General features: G+C 43.7%; 1 protein-coding gene across 2 annotated transcripts in view; it reads left to right on the forward strand.

Moving 5' to 3' along the window:
- CSMD2 (CUB and Sushi multiple domains 2) overlaps window positions 1-17,570 on the forward strand; it is a 518,793-nt gene that overhangs the window by 227,356 nt on the left and 273,867 nt on the right. For both annotated transcript variants that reach the window (XM_065421846.1, XM_065421845.1), the window contains exon 6: window positions 14,979-15,056. In XM_065421846.1, the coding sequence (XP_065277918.1) occupies window positions 14,979-15,056 (78 nt within the window). The remainder of the gene's footprint in view (window positions 1-14,978; window positions 15,057-17,570) is intronic.

Here is a 17,570-nt window from a genome sequence, read left to right on the forward strand (position 1 = left end):
CTATGTCAGCGGCAGACGCTCTCTCGCCAGCTTAGCGCTGGTATGGACAGAACTTAGGTCGATGTAACTTGCGTCGCTCAGGGGTGTGTCTTTTTCATACCCTGGAGCGATGAAAGTTACATTGACTCAAGTGTCGTGTAGACCAGCCCTCAGTCAGAATGTCAGAGCCCAGATTTATTTTGACTGATCCTGATTTAGATCTCACACTGGTTAAATCAAAAGTACCGGTATTGAAGGCGGTGGAGTTGCAAACTGGTACAATGGAGATGAGAATTAAAACCGTTGTGTTGAAGGCCTGATTTAAATGTTGTTGGTGGTAAGTCTCTCTGCCTGCTATAGAGCTACTAAGCTCCAAAGCTCCATCAGGGGGTATGATGGACAACTCACTTATCCAGCCAAAGCAACGTGAGTTTTGTGGACATGATGTTCTGCTGTCTTTGGCTAGTGCACTGAGTGTGTGGGACTATCTCTAGTAGCATGTGGAGGCTGTGGAGAGCTTTACAAATGTGTAGGGGATGTCAAATGTGTAGGGGATGTCCCCCTCTAGTGGCTGATCCACATAGAGGATATCAGCCTGCTATCGCTGCCAAATTCAGTTCATGTGGCAGAGGTTGATGCTGAAGGTCCTGGGTTCAAATCCTGATAATGAGCCAGGGTTGGGGACTGTTACAGGAGACCAGCATGGACTGCAGTTTAGCACTGGGATGTAAAGAGCACTGTCCACTTGTGCTTTGGAAGGAGATGGTGTTTTGTCTTCTTTACAAAGAGATGCCTGATGAGTTGAGCTTTTTTGTTTTGTTTAAATCATAGCACAGAGCAGGGATCTGTATGAAAAATAATCCTTGGGGGTGCAGTGTTCAGCCCTGTTCAGAGGAACAGCTCAAGGCCCCTATGCCACTTGTGGCCCACTTAAACTTTATTTTGAAGGCTTAAGTGGGATTTAAGTGACATGCAGGGTTTCTGTAGAGGGCTGAATTTCACCGGGGGTTTCTTAGGGTGTTACTGAGTGGGAATAGGTTGGGTCCAGTGGTTAGGGATGTAGCCTAGGATTTCAGACCCAACTCCAAGTCCCCTCTTTGCCACAGACTTCCTGTGTGACCTTTGGCAAGTCACTTAGTCTCTCTGTGCCTCAATTCCCTGATCAGTAAAATGGGATAAGAGCACTGCCCTGCCTCAGAAAGGTGTTGTGAGGGTAAATTAAAGATTGGGATGCACTCCGATACTACAGTGATGGGCCCAGTTAAGTACCCAAGATAAACGGAGTAAAACTGAGCACTATAGCAGCAGCCTAAGGTGCTACAGCGAAAGGGCAGAATTAATAGTTAAGAACATGCTATTATTACTTTGCACTGCAGGATGCTTTATGGTTATTACAATGCAGGAATATGCACCATAAAAAAAATCAATGAGATAAATAAATGGGGAGAGAGGCGGTTCCCACTCTTAAACATCTCCAAGGCATAGGCACGCAGTAAGCAGGAAGCTTGCTGAGATATATCCAAACGGCACTCTCCCAAATCTTCTGAGGTTTTCCCATTGCTGCTAAGCAAGTGACATGCCACGCCCTCGGTGATGAAGGGCTTGCCTGACGTAAGGAGCAAAAGAGGTGGTTATACAACTCTACCCATTTGTCTCTAAGGCAATGATCATCTCCAACAGACCACCTGTGACATTGGCTTAAACCAAGGGGAGCTGCTTGTGACCGGATCCCCAGGGTTCAACCTGGATCTGTGGGACTGCTGTACCCCCTTAACTCTCCAGCCTGGGCTGTCTCTCACAAAGCTAGGCCAGTGACAAGCAGCATACTCCTCCGGGTGGTGTGATCACTCAGCCATGAGCATGTGGAGACCCATACCCAGCTAAATTGCATGAATGCTCTCTAAGCCACTCATGAATTATACAGAGACGGACACCAGCAAATCACCCCCAGCTTTGCACCCCAGAAATATACCATCTCACACTGCTCAAGACTCCCTTGGACAGCGCAAGCTCATTAATTAGTTCGCCACCCCAACAAAGGGCAGTGGACGTACAACAGCCCTTGTTAACCTGAACTGAGATTTCCCCAAGCACTTCAACCAAAAACATAGACTTTAGACTTTAAGGTCAGAAGGGACCAATATGGTCATCTAGTCTGACCTCCTGCCGTTTTAGATAAAATACAAAAGAGATTTATTAACTATGGAAAGATAGTTTTTCAGTGATTATAAGTGGTAGGCATAGAGATCAAAGTTGGTTACGTAAGAAATAAAAAAGAATAGAATTTAGACTGCAATTCTAACTTTAACAGGCTAAGTAAGATTTGAATCAAGCAGCTTTTCTCATCCTAATAGATGTTACGGGCAGCTCATAGTTCTTAATACACAGGCTGGCTTTCTCTCTCAGCCTGGGACCAATCTCCCCAGTTCCAAGTCTTTGTCTTCCAGGCGATCTTCCAGAGGTTGAGATGGGGGAGGAGAGAGGCCGAGTGGTGATGTCATCGACCCTCAGTTATACTTTCTCTCCAGGTGCTAGAAAGATCCTTGCTGTGACATGGGTGTTCGGCATCCCCCACTGCGTGCGTGTCGTCTCTGAGAAGTGGATTCTTCTTGATGGGCCATCAACACCTGTCTGGCTAGGGATAATTGCTCCTCTGTTGCCACTGGCTGTGGGGGTCTCCCACTTACCACATATTTCAGTAACAATCCTATAGCAATACTTCATAACGTCCATACAATGATGGTACGTGCAATTCAACAGGATATTTGTGTTCAACAGATCAAGACGCTTGAAATGATACCTCACAAGGCATGCATTGTACAGAACAAATCATAATCATCTCACAGTGGTGAATATGGGAGTTCCAAGGTGCTACTTTGAGGTACAGAGTATCACACTGCTCACTTCGCCCCCACGGGGACATACTGCTGTTAGGCCTCAATTCAGGAAATCATCTATATTTAGGAAATCACTTGCTTAACTATAAACATGCTTAATTCCTCTTGAAGCGAACTGGACTTGTATACATGCTTAAAGTGTTTAAGGATTTTCTTGAATAGGAATGGATTTAAGCATGTGCCTTCTAGTATCAGGGCCTTTGTTACAATCTCAGTCTGAGGTTTTCAAAGTACTGAATGGAGATGAATGAGTCAAAGCCCACAGTCCTGCTTCGTTATTATCTCCTTTTGTACAGAAGGGAAACTGAGGCACAGAGTGGTTAAGATCCATACTTAAGGCCGCAGAGGGGCGATAGATCCCAGATGCCCTGATTCCCAGTCCCATGATACAGATACACGGAAAATCCTTCCCTTCATATAGCTCCAGAAATCACTCTAGTGGCCTTAATTTGGGCCTTGTTTTATAAATCATTTTTCAGTTCCTCCCCCCGTTGCATAGTCACAGTTTTAAATCAAAAAGTTCTGCCGTAGCTTTTCGTTTCTAACATAAACTATTGCACACCATTGATGGCTCTTGATCTGACATTTTCCTTCCACAGTCATGATTGCTGCTTTCTATTAAAACACCTGTCTGAATCATGCCTTTTTTCTTAAATAGAAAAGTAACGATTAATGTTATAATTTCCTCTGATTAGATAAATGTCAGGGGGTTCTAATCTAGTGAGCTCCTCGGAAAACGTTTTGTTGGATATAATGAGCTCTGCGTTTTGTGTGTCAAGCGCTTAAAAGATTAACTTAAAAAAACCTTCACAATATGGCAATGAGGCAGGACCTCGATTGAGGTGGTGGAGCGCATCCCATCTGCTGCACGTGTCATGCTCTAAAGGTGCATTTGTGCTACGAATTCAGCACAGGAGCCATTAGTATTAATGGGGCTTGGTGAGTGGGCATTTTTATCCTCTGTGTGGAACCTGGAGATTTTGCTATGGGTGCTTCAGTGAATTGAGAAATCAATGCGTGGAATATGTGACCAAAATTACAGCCAGGTAAATGTGCTCTGGGAACCCAGAACACACATCAGGATAGCTTGGGTTGGGTTTTTGCTACAAACTCTATACTAGCGGTGATGACACATTTAGATTCCTTTGGAAGGTTTGTGTTGCAGGTGGGGCTGCTCCATAGCGCTCCCTGCAGGGCCACACATGGTACTGCAGGCACTCCCTGCTTTAGGCCACAAGTTCTGGCTACCTGCCACAAGCTTGGCATCAGTCTCTACACAGTTAAATAAAAATAACAAACTCAAAATTTCTCCCTTTGCACTTTTTAAATAAACAAACAAAAACTCAAAGGTTAAGTGCTTCGTTTGCAGCACTTGAAGACAAGGCCTGAGCTGGCCCTAAGGTTTTGGGCTAGCCATGAGGTACTGCTTCTCTAGCCAAAGCTCACCCAGTACTCTCCCTGAGAAAAAGCAGGCAAGCCCTTTTAACTGGCCTGCTGGCGCCCAATTGGTCAGTGTCTCCTCCTGGCCCTTCTAGGCCTCTGGAGGATTAAGTTGTTGGTAGCCTGGCCTGAGCAGGTGAGTGTCAGGACCCCAGTACTTCCAGCAGGGGACAAAGAAGGTCTCTGTCCATTTGTGATGTAATTCTGTCTCTATGTCAGGAGTCGGCAACCTTTCAGAAGAGGTGTGCCGAGTCTTCATTTATTCACTCTAATTTAAGGTTTCGCATGCCAGTCATACATTTTAACGTTTTTAGAAGGTCTCTTTCTATAAGTCTATAATATATAACTAAACTATTGTTGTATGTAAAGTAAATAAGGTTTTTAAAATGTTTAAGAAGCTTCATTTAAAATTGCAGAGCCCCCCGGACCGGTGGCCAGGACCAGGGCAGTGTGAGTGCCACTGAAAATCAGCTCGCGTGCTGCCTTTGGCACTCGTGCCATAGGTTGCCTACCCCTGCTCTATGTAGTCAGATAATCTCTCTCGAGATAATCTTTCAATGTGTGTATGGGTTGGTTTTACACATTTTTTGAACCAGTATAATTATTATTGATTTAGAAACTGAAATAGTTAAGATGAAGTGTTACATTCTCCTAGTCTAGATGCAGCTGTACCAGAATAAAGGTGCTTATATCACTCCACACCTATCCCATCTGTCATACATAGCTTCAGTTTCTAAACCAATGTAGTTATAGTGGCACAAAACTGTGTGTAGACCAGCCCCTCGACATGGAAAGAGAGTTTGTCTAGCTATGTAGCCAGAGAGAGAGAGTTATATTTGATTCCCTTGAAATAGTTCTGAATGTTTGGTGGAAGCTAGTTTAGAGTTTGTAGTTAGAGCTGGGTGGGAAACAGTATTTCCTGTCCACAGTGGGATGAAACCAAGACTTTGCCATATTTATTTATTTATTTGACAGGGATCCCCACTCCCAGCTAGCCAAGAGCCCAGTGATGATGGCATCTGGGATGCACAAGACATGGGCAAACCAGGTTCAAGTCTGTTCTCTAGAGCAGCGAGCTGGACCCAGATCTCTCTTATCCTAACAGAGTGCCTTAACCACGGGGCTATTGGCTATTCTGGGGTAGGTCTCTCTCTCACTGCTTTGGAGCAGAAATTCTCCCCTTGATCTGAGAAACCTTCCCATTGAAAGTGACTCTTTTGCGGGAAACGTTTGGGTTTTGATGAATTGGCATTTTTCGATGAAAAACCGTTTTTTCAAAAAAAAAAATTCATTGCTGCTCTATTTGTAACACTCTCTCTCGATAAAATCTATCTCTACGTAGCTAGCTAACCCAGCTAGGTTTTTGTTCTATGCTCATCATCTGAACTCCATACAAATAATAAAAGAAACATAGGATCTCAGATGCTCTCTGCCCTGCAGGAACTCTGATCCTCCTTGTAGTTTTTCATTAATAGCACATGGGATTCACAGGCCCAACATCTGATGGCATGACCCTTGGCAGTTTTACCTGAACTTCACTTGCAGTTATTGAGTTCATTGCAGCGTGAATCCCATGCATGGTCAGAACTGAAGAAATCATTGATGTGTGAACCTCTGTGAAGGGAATTTGAGGATTTTCACACATCTCCCGTTCTCTGAAATGTGCAAATTTTCATACTTTGGATCATAGATAATTTAGTTTTAATAATGTCCAGTCCTCTCATGTGACCCTCCCACACAAATTCCTGCTACCCACTCTTGTTCTTCTACAATCTTATCAACCTCAAGCATTCAGAATCATGAATCAGGCCCCCAAAATCATGAGATTGGCTTAATAGTCCTGAGAATTAGAAAAAAAATTGTAAATTTTGCGATCTCTTTATTTACTTTCCATTTGCAGTGTTGTTGTAGTTGTGTAGCTCCCAGGATATTAGAGAGACAAGCTGAGTGAGGTAATGGCTTTTATTGGCTCAACTTCTGTTGGTGAAAGATACCAGCTTTGAGCTTACACAGAGCTCTACTTAAGGTCCTGAAAGCTTGGCCCTTCCACAAACAGAAGTTCCTCCAATAAAATAAATTACCTCACTCATCTTGTCCCTCTTATTTACTTTCTGATTTTTGTGCCTTTAAGGGTCACATTTTCAATATTTTTTTCGGCAACTGTGCGAGCTGGAAACTTACTTTATTTTTTCAATCAAAAGTAGAGATTCCCACATATTCACATGAAGCTAAGGCTTTAAGAAAAAAACACATAATATCCTGAGACTCGTAGTAAGGTCATGATAGCTGAACACTCTGCTTCCAGCCTGGTTTTCATTTTAGAGTTAGTTCCATCCTATTAATAAAGACCTCAAACTGTGCAAAGATCCCATCTTTGTCCTTTTTTTAATGCGTTAATGAAACCATCTTCCATCCTAGTGGGGCCTCAGAAGACTGTACCTCATCCTCTTTAAAAAAAGAAAAGAAAAAGTATAAGGTGGTTTTAACACAAATATTAAAGATACATAAATACGTACAAAATAGGACATGTCATCAACCCACATGAAGCGCACAGCAAATAGTTTTAATCACCAGAGATGCAAACTGAGCAGAGGATTGCTGTAGTTCCAGGCTCGGGTTTTGAAATGCATAGATTTTATTTGTTGTCTGTTTTCCAAGGGTAGGGATGTAACTTATTAGCATCTGTGATGCCCCCTCTCTGTGACTGTCATCTGCATTTTCAGATTATCTATGACAGTGTTTCCCAAACTTGGGACGCCGCTTGTGTAGGGAAAGCCCCTGGCGGGCCGGGCCAGTTTGTTTACCTGCCACGTCCGCAGGTTTGGCCGATCGTGGGTCCCACTGGCCACGGTTCGCTGCTCCAGGCCAATGGGGGCTGCTGGAAGTGGCGGCCAGTACGTCCCTCAGCCCGCGCCACTTCCAGCAGCCCCCATTGGCCTGGAGCAGCGAACCGCGGCCAGTGGGAGCCGCGATCGGCCGGACCTGCGGACGTGGCAGGTAAACAAACCGGCCCGGCCCGCCAGGCGCTTTCCCTCCACAAGCGGCGTCCCAAGTTTGGGAAACACTGATCTATGAGAAGCCTTTTCCCATTCCAATTTCTTAAACTTGATTTTAACTTTTACCAGAATGTTTTCCTTGTATGCTTCTGTTCCGATGTTCATAATCCATGCCTTAGCTTTGAGATCTTGCTCTCTATGAATGTAAAAGCAAAGTTGCATACAATCAGGCCATAAATTAGTGCTCTTTCTATTGACGTAGACATGTATAGGAAATTCATTCCTTTCAGTAGTAATAATCAGGCTTTGCTCTTCTCCAGCATCTTTCAACATGAAGTCTCCCCAGATGCTTTGCAAAAATTAATTATATCTTCCAACACCCCCAGCAAGAAAGGAAAATGAAGCAAAGAGAAGTCAGCGGTTTGACTTTCAGAGGTGCTAAGCGCCTGTTGCTCTGAAAATCAGCCCATAAGTACTCGTCCGAGGTCAGTGGCAGCTCAGTGGTTAGAACCCATGAGTCCTGACTCTTAGTCCTTTGCTCAATGATGAAGTGTTGAAAGTGAGCTAATGAAAAAGCTGCTGAGTTTAAAACAATGCTAAATGGATCTAACTAATGATCTGGCGCCTGGAGCCCTCTCACTAGCACATATTTTAGGATCCCAAATTGTTTTTTAGCTGATTGTTACCAGCACATTATTGCTTCCTATATTACTTTTTATCCCCCCCGCCCCCCCACCCCCAGTCAGGAAATAAATGTGGGTCTAGTCATGGCCCAATCAAGCCGTTGCAGTGCTCTGAAGGGCAGATGAACTGTGGTCTTCAATAATGGGTTGATAAACTGTTCAGAGAAGCCCTGAAAATATGACACCACATTAAAACAAAGTGCCTCAGATATTCTTATTCTGTCTTCATCAGATCTGTCCAGCTGAATCCCAGATAACTGGGTTGGACTGCAAAGGAATACAGCATGCATTGTATCGACCTGCCAAATCCACTTTGGAGGGCTAGCCCTGGGAGTTTAAAATACAGGACCCTAATAATAGGAACCATTAAATCCTACAGGAGAATCATTTCACACTAGCTTTTCGAGTCCCCATTGGAGGACAGAGCTCGCTGTGGTAGGGGCTGTACAAACACATCGCAAGAGCCACTCCCTGCTCCAAAGAAGTTACAGCCTTAAACAGATAAAAGAAGGGGTGGGAGAAAGGAAGGATTATTGTCCCCATATCAAGGAGGGAAACTGAGGCACAAAGAGATAAGTGACTTGCCCAAGGTCACACTTGGGGTTTGTGGTGGGGTCAGGAATTGAACCCTGAGCTTCTGAGTTCCACTGCAGTGCCGTAAACTCACAAAATCCTTCCTCTCAGTGTTAGGCCCACTACAAACCTGACTTAGAGGTGCTGAAATGTCAGAATCCGCACTGATTGTAATGGGGATTTTGAGTGCTCAGCAGCTCTGAAAAACAGATATGCACATACCCAGCTTAGCTATAAATGATGGCTACAATCTTTGAATTCAGCTTTGGAATCCTCAACCCTACAGAAAAGATACAGGTTTTAATTTGGCTGTTTGTTGCGATAGTGAGGAAATTTACATATGGATTTCATCTTGGATTCCAAAGCCTTTAATGTTTGAGGATGGTGCTTATACAGATTCATTTCTCTTGCGGATTGGTTAATTGCAGGCAGAAATGCATGCAGGTGGAAGGCATGTCTGCATACTCCGCTCTGCGTGCACAATTTCCAAGTTAGCAAATGAGTGCCCAAACCAGCAAATAATCTGCTCCAGCCATCTGAATAGTGCAGATTGCTCACAGGGATTCCTACAATCACTCGCGCTTAAGGTATCTTGCAAGCCACCTCTGTCTGCGTGCAGATCATGGTCTGGCTTTGATTTGGGATTGTTGAGTTCTAAGGGGAGGCGGTGGATGGTTTTGTCCCTAAGGCAAAGGACCCTCCCCTGTAGCTGGAAGAGCTGTGGTGTATTTATTTATTTATTTATTTAATTTTGGTATTTGTTAGTTATGTTTGTTTTTTGGTTAAAAAATAAGTCAAGGTGAGGAGAGGGGAAATGAGTTTAAATTACAGGTGAAACAACAATCCTAAAACACAAGTTAGTTTGTGCAGGCCCACAAAATGGTTCAGGGAGTTATAAAATCAAATCAAATCAAATCCCCTGCCCCTTCCCTCCCCTCCCCCCAAGATTCCTCCCACCTTTTAAGCAACACATCGTAATAGGGCAAATGCAGGATTGGACTTGTCAGCCGGAAGAATCAACAGAAGGGAAAGAAGGAAACAATCTCCAATTCCGACATAGAGCTTTTCAGTAGCTCCCACAGCAAGTGGAATCGGGGATAGCGTAGACACAAGGAACAGATTTCTGCTTAAACGCTCTTTCTTTTATTAAAAGTTTTCCCCATGAGAAATTCCTATGCAAAAGCAACATGAAACCGCTTTTAATACACCAGATTGTCTGCTCACCCCAACCGCTTTGTAATGTCACACTTCAATTTGTCAAGAAATTGAATATTCTGTCAGATCTATCAGTTGTTTATGTGCAGCAAAACCCTCCAGAAAACAGTACAAGTTTTGTTTGGCCAATTATCTTGGCATGATCCTTTGAGGTACTGTTCCGCATCTGAACCTGGAAGAAGATTGGGCCTTCCACAATCTGATTTTGTATTTTTGGGGAAGAGGGTGGTGTTCTTGCTTTTAAGTTATCCTAGTCATTAAAAAAAGAGAGCGAGAGAGAAAATGTATCTCTTGAATTGTGCTCTTTTAAATTGATGCCTTTATTACTGGTTACCCCTTAAGATGTTGCCAAAGTCTCCTGTGAAGCTTGACTTTCATAATTTTATCTCCATGTAATGAGCAAAATAAAGCATTAACTGGAAAACATCTAGGAATCTCTCTCCAGTTATTATTCCTAGAGGCCGAATGCAATTAGTGTAATATAGGGCACTGAAATCATGGGAGAGAGACTGTGGCTTACTAGTTAGAACATGAGACCAGGCCTCTGTAAGAGCGATGTGGTTCTGCCCACTTTGTGACACACTTTGTGATCTTGGGTGAGTCATTTAGGCCTAAATTTTCGACAGCGTGCACTAATTTGGGGGTGGCTCTGTTTTTAAGGCCCCAAAGCACTAAGCATGCTCTTAAAGTTAAGCTTATATCTGATGTTCCATCAGCTTCAATAGGACTTACGCATAACTTAATTGCTTTCCTGAATCGGGGTCTAACTAAATGCCCGACTCGAGACAGCCGAGGACCTGATTTGCAGAGGCCATGAGCAGGGCCAGCTTTAGGAAGTGCAGGGCCCGATTCGAATACCCAGCGACGGTCCGGGTCTTTGGCAGCACTTCGGCAGCCACCGAAATGCCGCCGAAGACCCGGGGCGAGTGAAGGACCCGCCGCTTAAGTGCCGCCGAAGACCCGGACCGCCGCCGGGTGAGTAAAAATTAAAAAGTCAGGCGCTCTTCTTTAGGGCGCGGGGCCCTCTTAGGCGCGGGCACGGGGCCCGATTCGGGGGAATTGGGGGAATCAGCCTAAAGCCGGCCCTGGCCATGAGCACCGACAGCACCCACTGACTTCAGTTGTGGTTATGTGTGTGCATTGCTTCTTTGAAGCCATTGGGCGCTGCAGTTGGTCAGCACTTCAGTAATGTCTGCAATCAAAAGCACTGTCAATGCTTTGTAAAGCGTTGGGTGGATTGGGTTAAACCTTGTCTAAACTATTGTGACCTCCATCCCTCGTGTACGCTAGCTGTGAGAGACAGCTAAACAGTCCCGCCTCAGACAAAGGGGTTCTGTGAACTGGCCCAGTAATTTGGACTTTGTGGGCAGGAAGCTCCACAGGGCATTGTTTTTGTCTGTGTCTTTCTGTGTGTGGTGGGACGGAGGCAGCAGAAGCAGAGAGATACACAGGGACCAAAAGACACAGAAGCAGAGAGAGAAAAGCAAGCCATGGAGCCACAGGGTGGAAGCACAACCTGGCCCTAAAATAAAGCTAAGAGAAAAGTCTATCTGGGTACAAAGCATCGGCTGGAAAGGCAGGCTTGGAACAGCGAACAAAGAAACCGTCTCCTGCGGTTTGATTCCTACTGTGTTCAGAGAAACAGGACTTTGTACATTTCTTGTAAATAAACAAGACTGCATCAAAAGACTCCATTATCCGTTTCTGATCCCATCTGGAACCCCTGCAAGGCCCTGAACTTTGACGAGCCGCTTGGGTCAAAAGGAGCTAACGACAGAATATCCCGGCCACTCCCACAGAGGCAGCTATAAAGGCTGTTAGCCCCACTGATGTCAGTCAAGTGTGCAGTGGTGGATGGAAAGCATTAAATGCCCCTATAAAATTAGAAATTTATTTTCAAAGCCAAAGGACAGACAGATTTTTTTTGATCAATTGATCAATTCCCTGTGAACATATGACAGGCAAAAGATTCATTTTTATCTGTGTGCATTTCAGAGCTACCAAAAAAAAATCCTCAACTGGCACTCACACAATAAGATGCGCTATGAAGCCAGGCAGGGAGTAGAGTAGAATTTGGTTTTGTATAGCTCCTTTCATATTTAAGGTGCCCCAAAGCATTTTACAAAGCAATGAGTTAGATCTCGTAAAGTCAGGAGCCATTATGCATCCTGTAATAGCTCAAATGGCACTTTAGACATTTGGACTTGACTATATTTTATTGACAGAGAGGGAATGTTGCCCAGGACTATGGGGTTGTCCCTTAGTTGCCTGGTAAGTGCCAGAGGACCATTAACTTCTGCCTGCAGAGTCAGCTGGAGCAGGTAGAATGGGACCTCGATTTCAACATTTCGGCCAAATTGCAGCACTTCTAGCCATGCATCAGCCCTTCATTACTGCACTGCGGTGTCAGCATTCGAGCTGAGAGCTCCAGTTCTGTTGTGATGCTGCAGACTTGTGTAGGAATTTCTCCTGCAGTAGAGATGGGAAAGGACTCCATTGTATTGTATATGAAAGAGATTCTTCATTGAGGCTGCAGGCTGCAGACAGAGCCTGCCTTTTTCTCCGGTTCTCTAGCTAAATACAGCACAGTGCCACCCCAAAGCGTTCCCCTAAACCCTGGCCTGGTTTAAAGCATTATGGAAAGGACTGCTGACTAGTGTACAGTGTGCATCTATACAGAGGGCACAGGTAATCTTTGTAGCCCAATGTCATATATTATATAGAGGTATATTCCATCCATGAGATGATTTTCAAGATTGGATCTAAAGTACCAGTATTTGCATACTCCTTAGCCAGTCAAGGTTCTGACATGGAATTCAGTGTGGGGCAAAGGCCCATCACATGGGACACAAGAAAACAACTTGTTCAGGAATCTTGAGATGATACAGGATTAATTCCTTCAGTATAAGTAGCATCCGGTTAAATGGATCTGTATTTCTGTTGTGAATACTTTACGCTGGTAGGAATTAGCTCCAATTTTTGTAGAATGATGGTAAATCTGGATCTATAAAGAGGAACCTCATGAGTGGGTTACTGGCTACTGCAAGTAACAAATGCTTTCGAATTGCTAAGCTTGCTTCCTAGCCATTTGTGAAGGTGCCCACTCGATGCTTTGCAGTCTTCACACATACTGTTTTCTCCAAGTATAGTTTCCAAAGAGATTCTTCCCTCCCTCACCATCATGGTCCTCTGAGACTAGCAATAGAACCCTTTTGACCTGCTTCTATATGAAAAGGTTTTATGGGAAAAACCCAGACCAAATGCAACAGGATTTCAATCATTTTCTTACATCAGAACTAAATTTGCCCTGTGCCTTTAACAGTGTATCTGTATACCACTGCCCTCTAGTGCCTGGAATGTGTCAGATCACCCCAGAACAACATTTTTATATTCTCATTGCTAGCTGGACATTTTCATTTAGTTTCAGTTTTTGAAAACCACAACAATTCAAGGTTTCCAGTTTTCATTTTCCCCATTCTTTCCTTTTTGACACTGATTGCAATCAAACGAGGTTTTTTTTGGGGGGGGGGTTCCTGTCACTTTTTTTTTCCTCTCCCACCATCCTTCTTCCCCTTTTTCTTCTGTTTCTTTCCCAAGTTTCTCCAATGTTGTAAAATTTACAAAGTGGTCAAAGAACAAACGAAACATGAACTGCGACACTGATTTTTCCAAAGTTGAGGAAATTTTGGAAAGTTACCGATTCGCTGAGCTAGAAATAGCTCATTGGCTTCCCAAAACAGTCTGGGCTTTTGCAGCCAAAGTTAGCATTTCAGCGTGCAGCAGGTTTGCTGTTAACTAATGACTCAGGAGACACCGGATTGCTTATAGCCAGGAGTCATTATGCTATATGACCCTAGATGAGTATTGCCAGTTAAGGCATTCTGAGACAGGCATATTCCTTAGCATATCTGCAACTGGTTTATGTTTAAACAAGATTTAAACAGATCTGTGTGTCTCAGATTTTCCTCTCCAATCAGCATACTTGTCATTATTTTGCCCTGCCCAAAAGATGAAATCCATTAATGCTTGTCGGAAAGACAAGAGTTGCCTAAGCCCACATACGTATATATTTATGACTATGGACCTGATCTCAGCTTGACATTTTGACTGCTTTATTTAAAGATAAGGGGAAAAAATCCCTCAAAATGCCATAGCCACATGATAAAGTGAAAAGGTGCCAACAAACATGTAGAGCAGAGAATGTGTTACTTGGGGTAAGCTTCAAGAAAAGGTATTTGACATCTCCCTGCCTGAAGTTCTTGCACACAGATGCTATTAACAGATTTTGTTTTAACACACACGCACGCAAAAGTTGATTAAAATCCCCGCTAGTTTTAGTGGTAATTTTTCTTGACAACGTTGTCTTAGAAATGTGCTAATGTAGAGATGAAACAATAAAGTACACAGAGGGAACTACTTGAAATGAAATATAAACTGGCTGAACAGATGAAAATAAAACGACAATGGAAAGAATCATGTAAAATGACTATGGGCACTTTGCTTTCAGAGGCAAGATTACTCTTTTCTCATATTAAAACCAACCCCCCACTAAAGTCTGCTCTCCTAGCCCCCAAACATGGCACTGCTGCTAGTGAAAAAGCCACCCCGCTGAGCGACAACACCGACCTAAGCGCCGGTGGAGACCGTGCTATTTCCTCAGGAGACGTTCTCCCATCGACATAGTTGGGGGTGGATTAATTAAGTTGACAGGAGACTTCTCTCCTTTCGACTTAGAGCAGCTTTACCAGAGAGCTTACAATGGTGCAGCTTCGTTCCTTTGGATCCCCCCGCACCCATTTACTGGCCCATGGAATATTCACTGTTGGTTGTTCATACTGTGTCTGTTGGTCATCTAAGTCACAAGTTATTGATTTTGCTTCCAGATTGGCCAACCAAACAGGCAAATAATAAATAGGCCACGTAAAACTTTTTGCTATGGAAGTTGATATAAATAATCATGCTAAGGTTATTGTGAATTCTGGGACCTGGGGACATTTTATTCTTTTGTTTGGTTTTACTCAGGATCAGGGCCTCGTTGTGCAAGGTGCTGTACAAACACTGCGTTAGCAGGGGATGCCCAAAAGAATTGGTGCTTCGAAGTCTCTGAATCAAATCAATAATCCTTAAAATCTAGCTAAACCTCTCTCTCTCTCTCTCTTTCTTTTTTTTTTTTTTTGGTTAAAATCTCTTTCCAGTCAAGAAGCAAATTGAACTGAAATCCAGAGGAGTGAAGCTGATGCCCAGCAAGGACAATAATCAGAAGACATCAGTGTGTAAGTTTCGCTGCTCCTAGATATGCACTCTTTGCAAGATGATCTCCCTGAACATTTCATATGACAATAATCTCTAAAATGTTGTCACTCTTAAAAGGTTTAATGTGTATCCCTCCTCTTTCCCCCTGGCATTACCACATCACCTCCTTCCAGTGCTCTATTCACAAACATGTACTAACTCCTTAAACTGGGACTGCAGGGGAGCTGGTGCATGTGTGTATGTGTATATATACTGTATACATATATCTGTTGTTAAACACCGGGTAGGGGGTCATTACTTTTGTGTTTTCTTTTAGTCTTAAGAGTATCCAGATGCAAATGAATTTGAAAACAAACGCATTTATCTAGTGTAAAAGTAAGAGGAGTCAGAGCTGCAATGAGGAAACTATAGACAGAAAGTTTAGTGAAGAAGGAACAGTAACGGTGGCAGTAATAGCACCTTTGCTCTCTTTGCAAGTTATTTGACTTAATTATACCGCCCTGCAGAAAAATCATACCACTTTGCTATGAAAGGACTAGTCACTGAAATGCAAACTTCAGCTGCATCCCACATCTCTGTCAGTTTCTTATGTAAAATGCGTATAGCGGATGAAATCTATTAGAGAGGTGCGTAGGAGGTCACTTTGTCCCCGGTATGTTTTCCTGCTCCAGTAAGTGAACCCATTTGGACCTTCCAACTTTGTAAATCAGAAGTGACATTCAGAACTTCTTTAGGCTTATGTTTTTAGACAGATGACTGTGTTCTTAAAGGGCCTCCCTCTCTACCTTTTGTGAGATTAAGTAGGAAAGGTTTGAGTCAGAGTTGAGGTGAATTTTGGATAAATTTGGCTCTTGACAAAGTTTAGCCCTTTTGGACTGAAATAATCATGTGTGAGAAAAAATAGTTGCTCATCCATTGCGTAATACATGATGCCCATCCAAGATGTACCATTTTGATACATTGTATCTCTAATTCCAGCAGGGAAAATTCAGTTAAGAGAGAAATGGACACAATGAAAAAAATATAAAATGTCACTGAGCATCTATCTGAAATGAAGTTCTACTCCTTGGCTCAGTTCTAGCTTTAACACCGGTGTGTTGATGCCCTCTGGTTACTCTGGAAGGATGAGAAATCGGCTAGTTAGGCATGGTTGGAGAAAACACGTGGGATTTTATTGGGATGGAAAATCCACATGCCCAAGTTACTTCTGGCCCTATGAAAGAGTCTAGCCAAGAGGAGTTTGCCTGATCCAAGAAGCTACCATCAACATTCCAGTCTATGCATTGATGGTTAATGTACGTTGGAAGGTACCATTCACTTTGGTGTTGGTTTGGACACTGGAACTCTTAGAGAGGTGGGCACTGGGGGGGGGGGGATGGGGATACATTTTGTTTTGGACACCTCAAAGGTGGTGGGGGTCCTTATCTAAAGAAAAGCCTTGGCCTGGATTGGAATCATAATTTGCGCACACAGAGGTGTTCCAGACAAAGAATTTGTTTTTTTTAATGGAAGGGTGCAGGGCTTCCCCCATTTAACATGGTCAGGAGCGTCGGGTTTCTTCCACTCCCTAACTCCACCAGTTGTCATTGATCATTACGGTGATTCAAAAAACCTAGAGTAGCAAAATAACGATGCATCCAGGCACGGGCTAAGAATTGAATGTTGTGGTTGGCTGCGCAGCGATCCGGTGACGGTTGGTTCTGATTCTGGTTTCCATAATACAAGGCCACCCCCGTCATTGGCCCTCGAGGTGGCCATCTCAGCAGAAGCGCTGAGAAATAAGTGGGAAATAGAGAGTTACGCTGGCTCGGCTCAGACTGTCCCCATCTGGTGGATACGTGACTCGTCACCAGGACTGTCAGTCCAGCACCCTACATAATGCCAATTTTGCACAGGGCACAGCTGCCCCCTGAAGCTGTGGGAGGCAGATGAGCTTGCAAGCAGTTGATCTAAAACTACATGTGTGAGAAACTATGACCCAAATTCCTTTCTGTTACCAGCTTGGAGCCTGCCACGGGCGTTGGGTATTCAGCCCATTCAGGGTAAATCGCTCTCAACTGTGCCTTGTTCATAGCCTCAGATTTACTTGGTCTGCTGTTACCACGCATTCGGTTTTAGCAAATTCTCAACTTCCGAAATGCTGACTCAAGAGGCTGTGGCACCAGGACATGTTATTTACCTTCAGGAAATGGATTCCAAACCGTTACAATCTCCTTACCTGGCGGTTTTCCTTGCGTACCTAACCATGTCTCTCCCACCTTCCCCTCATATATATAATTAACTTATTAAGGACAGTGGTACAGTTGAGAGGGATGATTAAAGAACCACAGAGCTTATTTCTGGTGCCACTACCATTTCTTGTGGCTTGCTTCTCAGATGTTTCTAATAACGTGTCTGTATAAAGGCTAGTGCTAAACCCTTTCCTACAGGTAATATTTTCTGCTGTACATTGCACCTCTCCAAAAATTCCACCCTACCGAAGCCCCTACCAAGGAATAAGGCAGACTGCGGCTATGTTCTTAATATCCTGCAGG

Source organism: Emys orbicularis, chromosome 23 (assembly GCF_028017835.1).
Source record: "Emys orbicularis isolate rEmyOrb1 chromosome 23, rEmyOrb1.hap1, whole genome shotgun sequence".
Taxonomy (NCBI): domain Eukaryota; kingdom Metazoa; phylum Chordata; order Testudines; family Emydidae; genus Emys; species Emys orbicularis.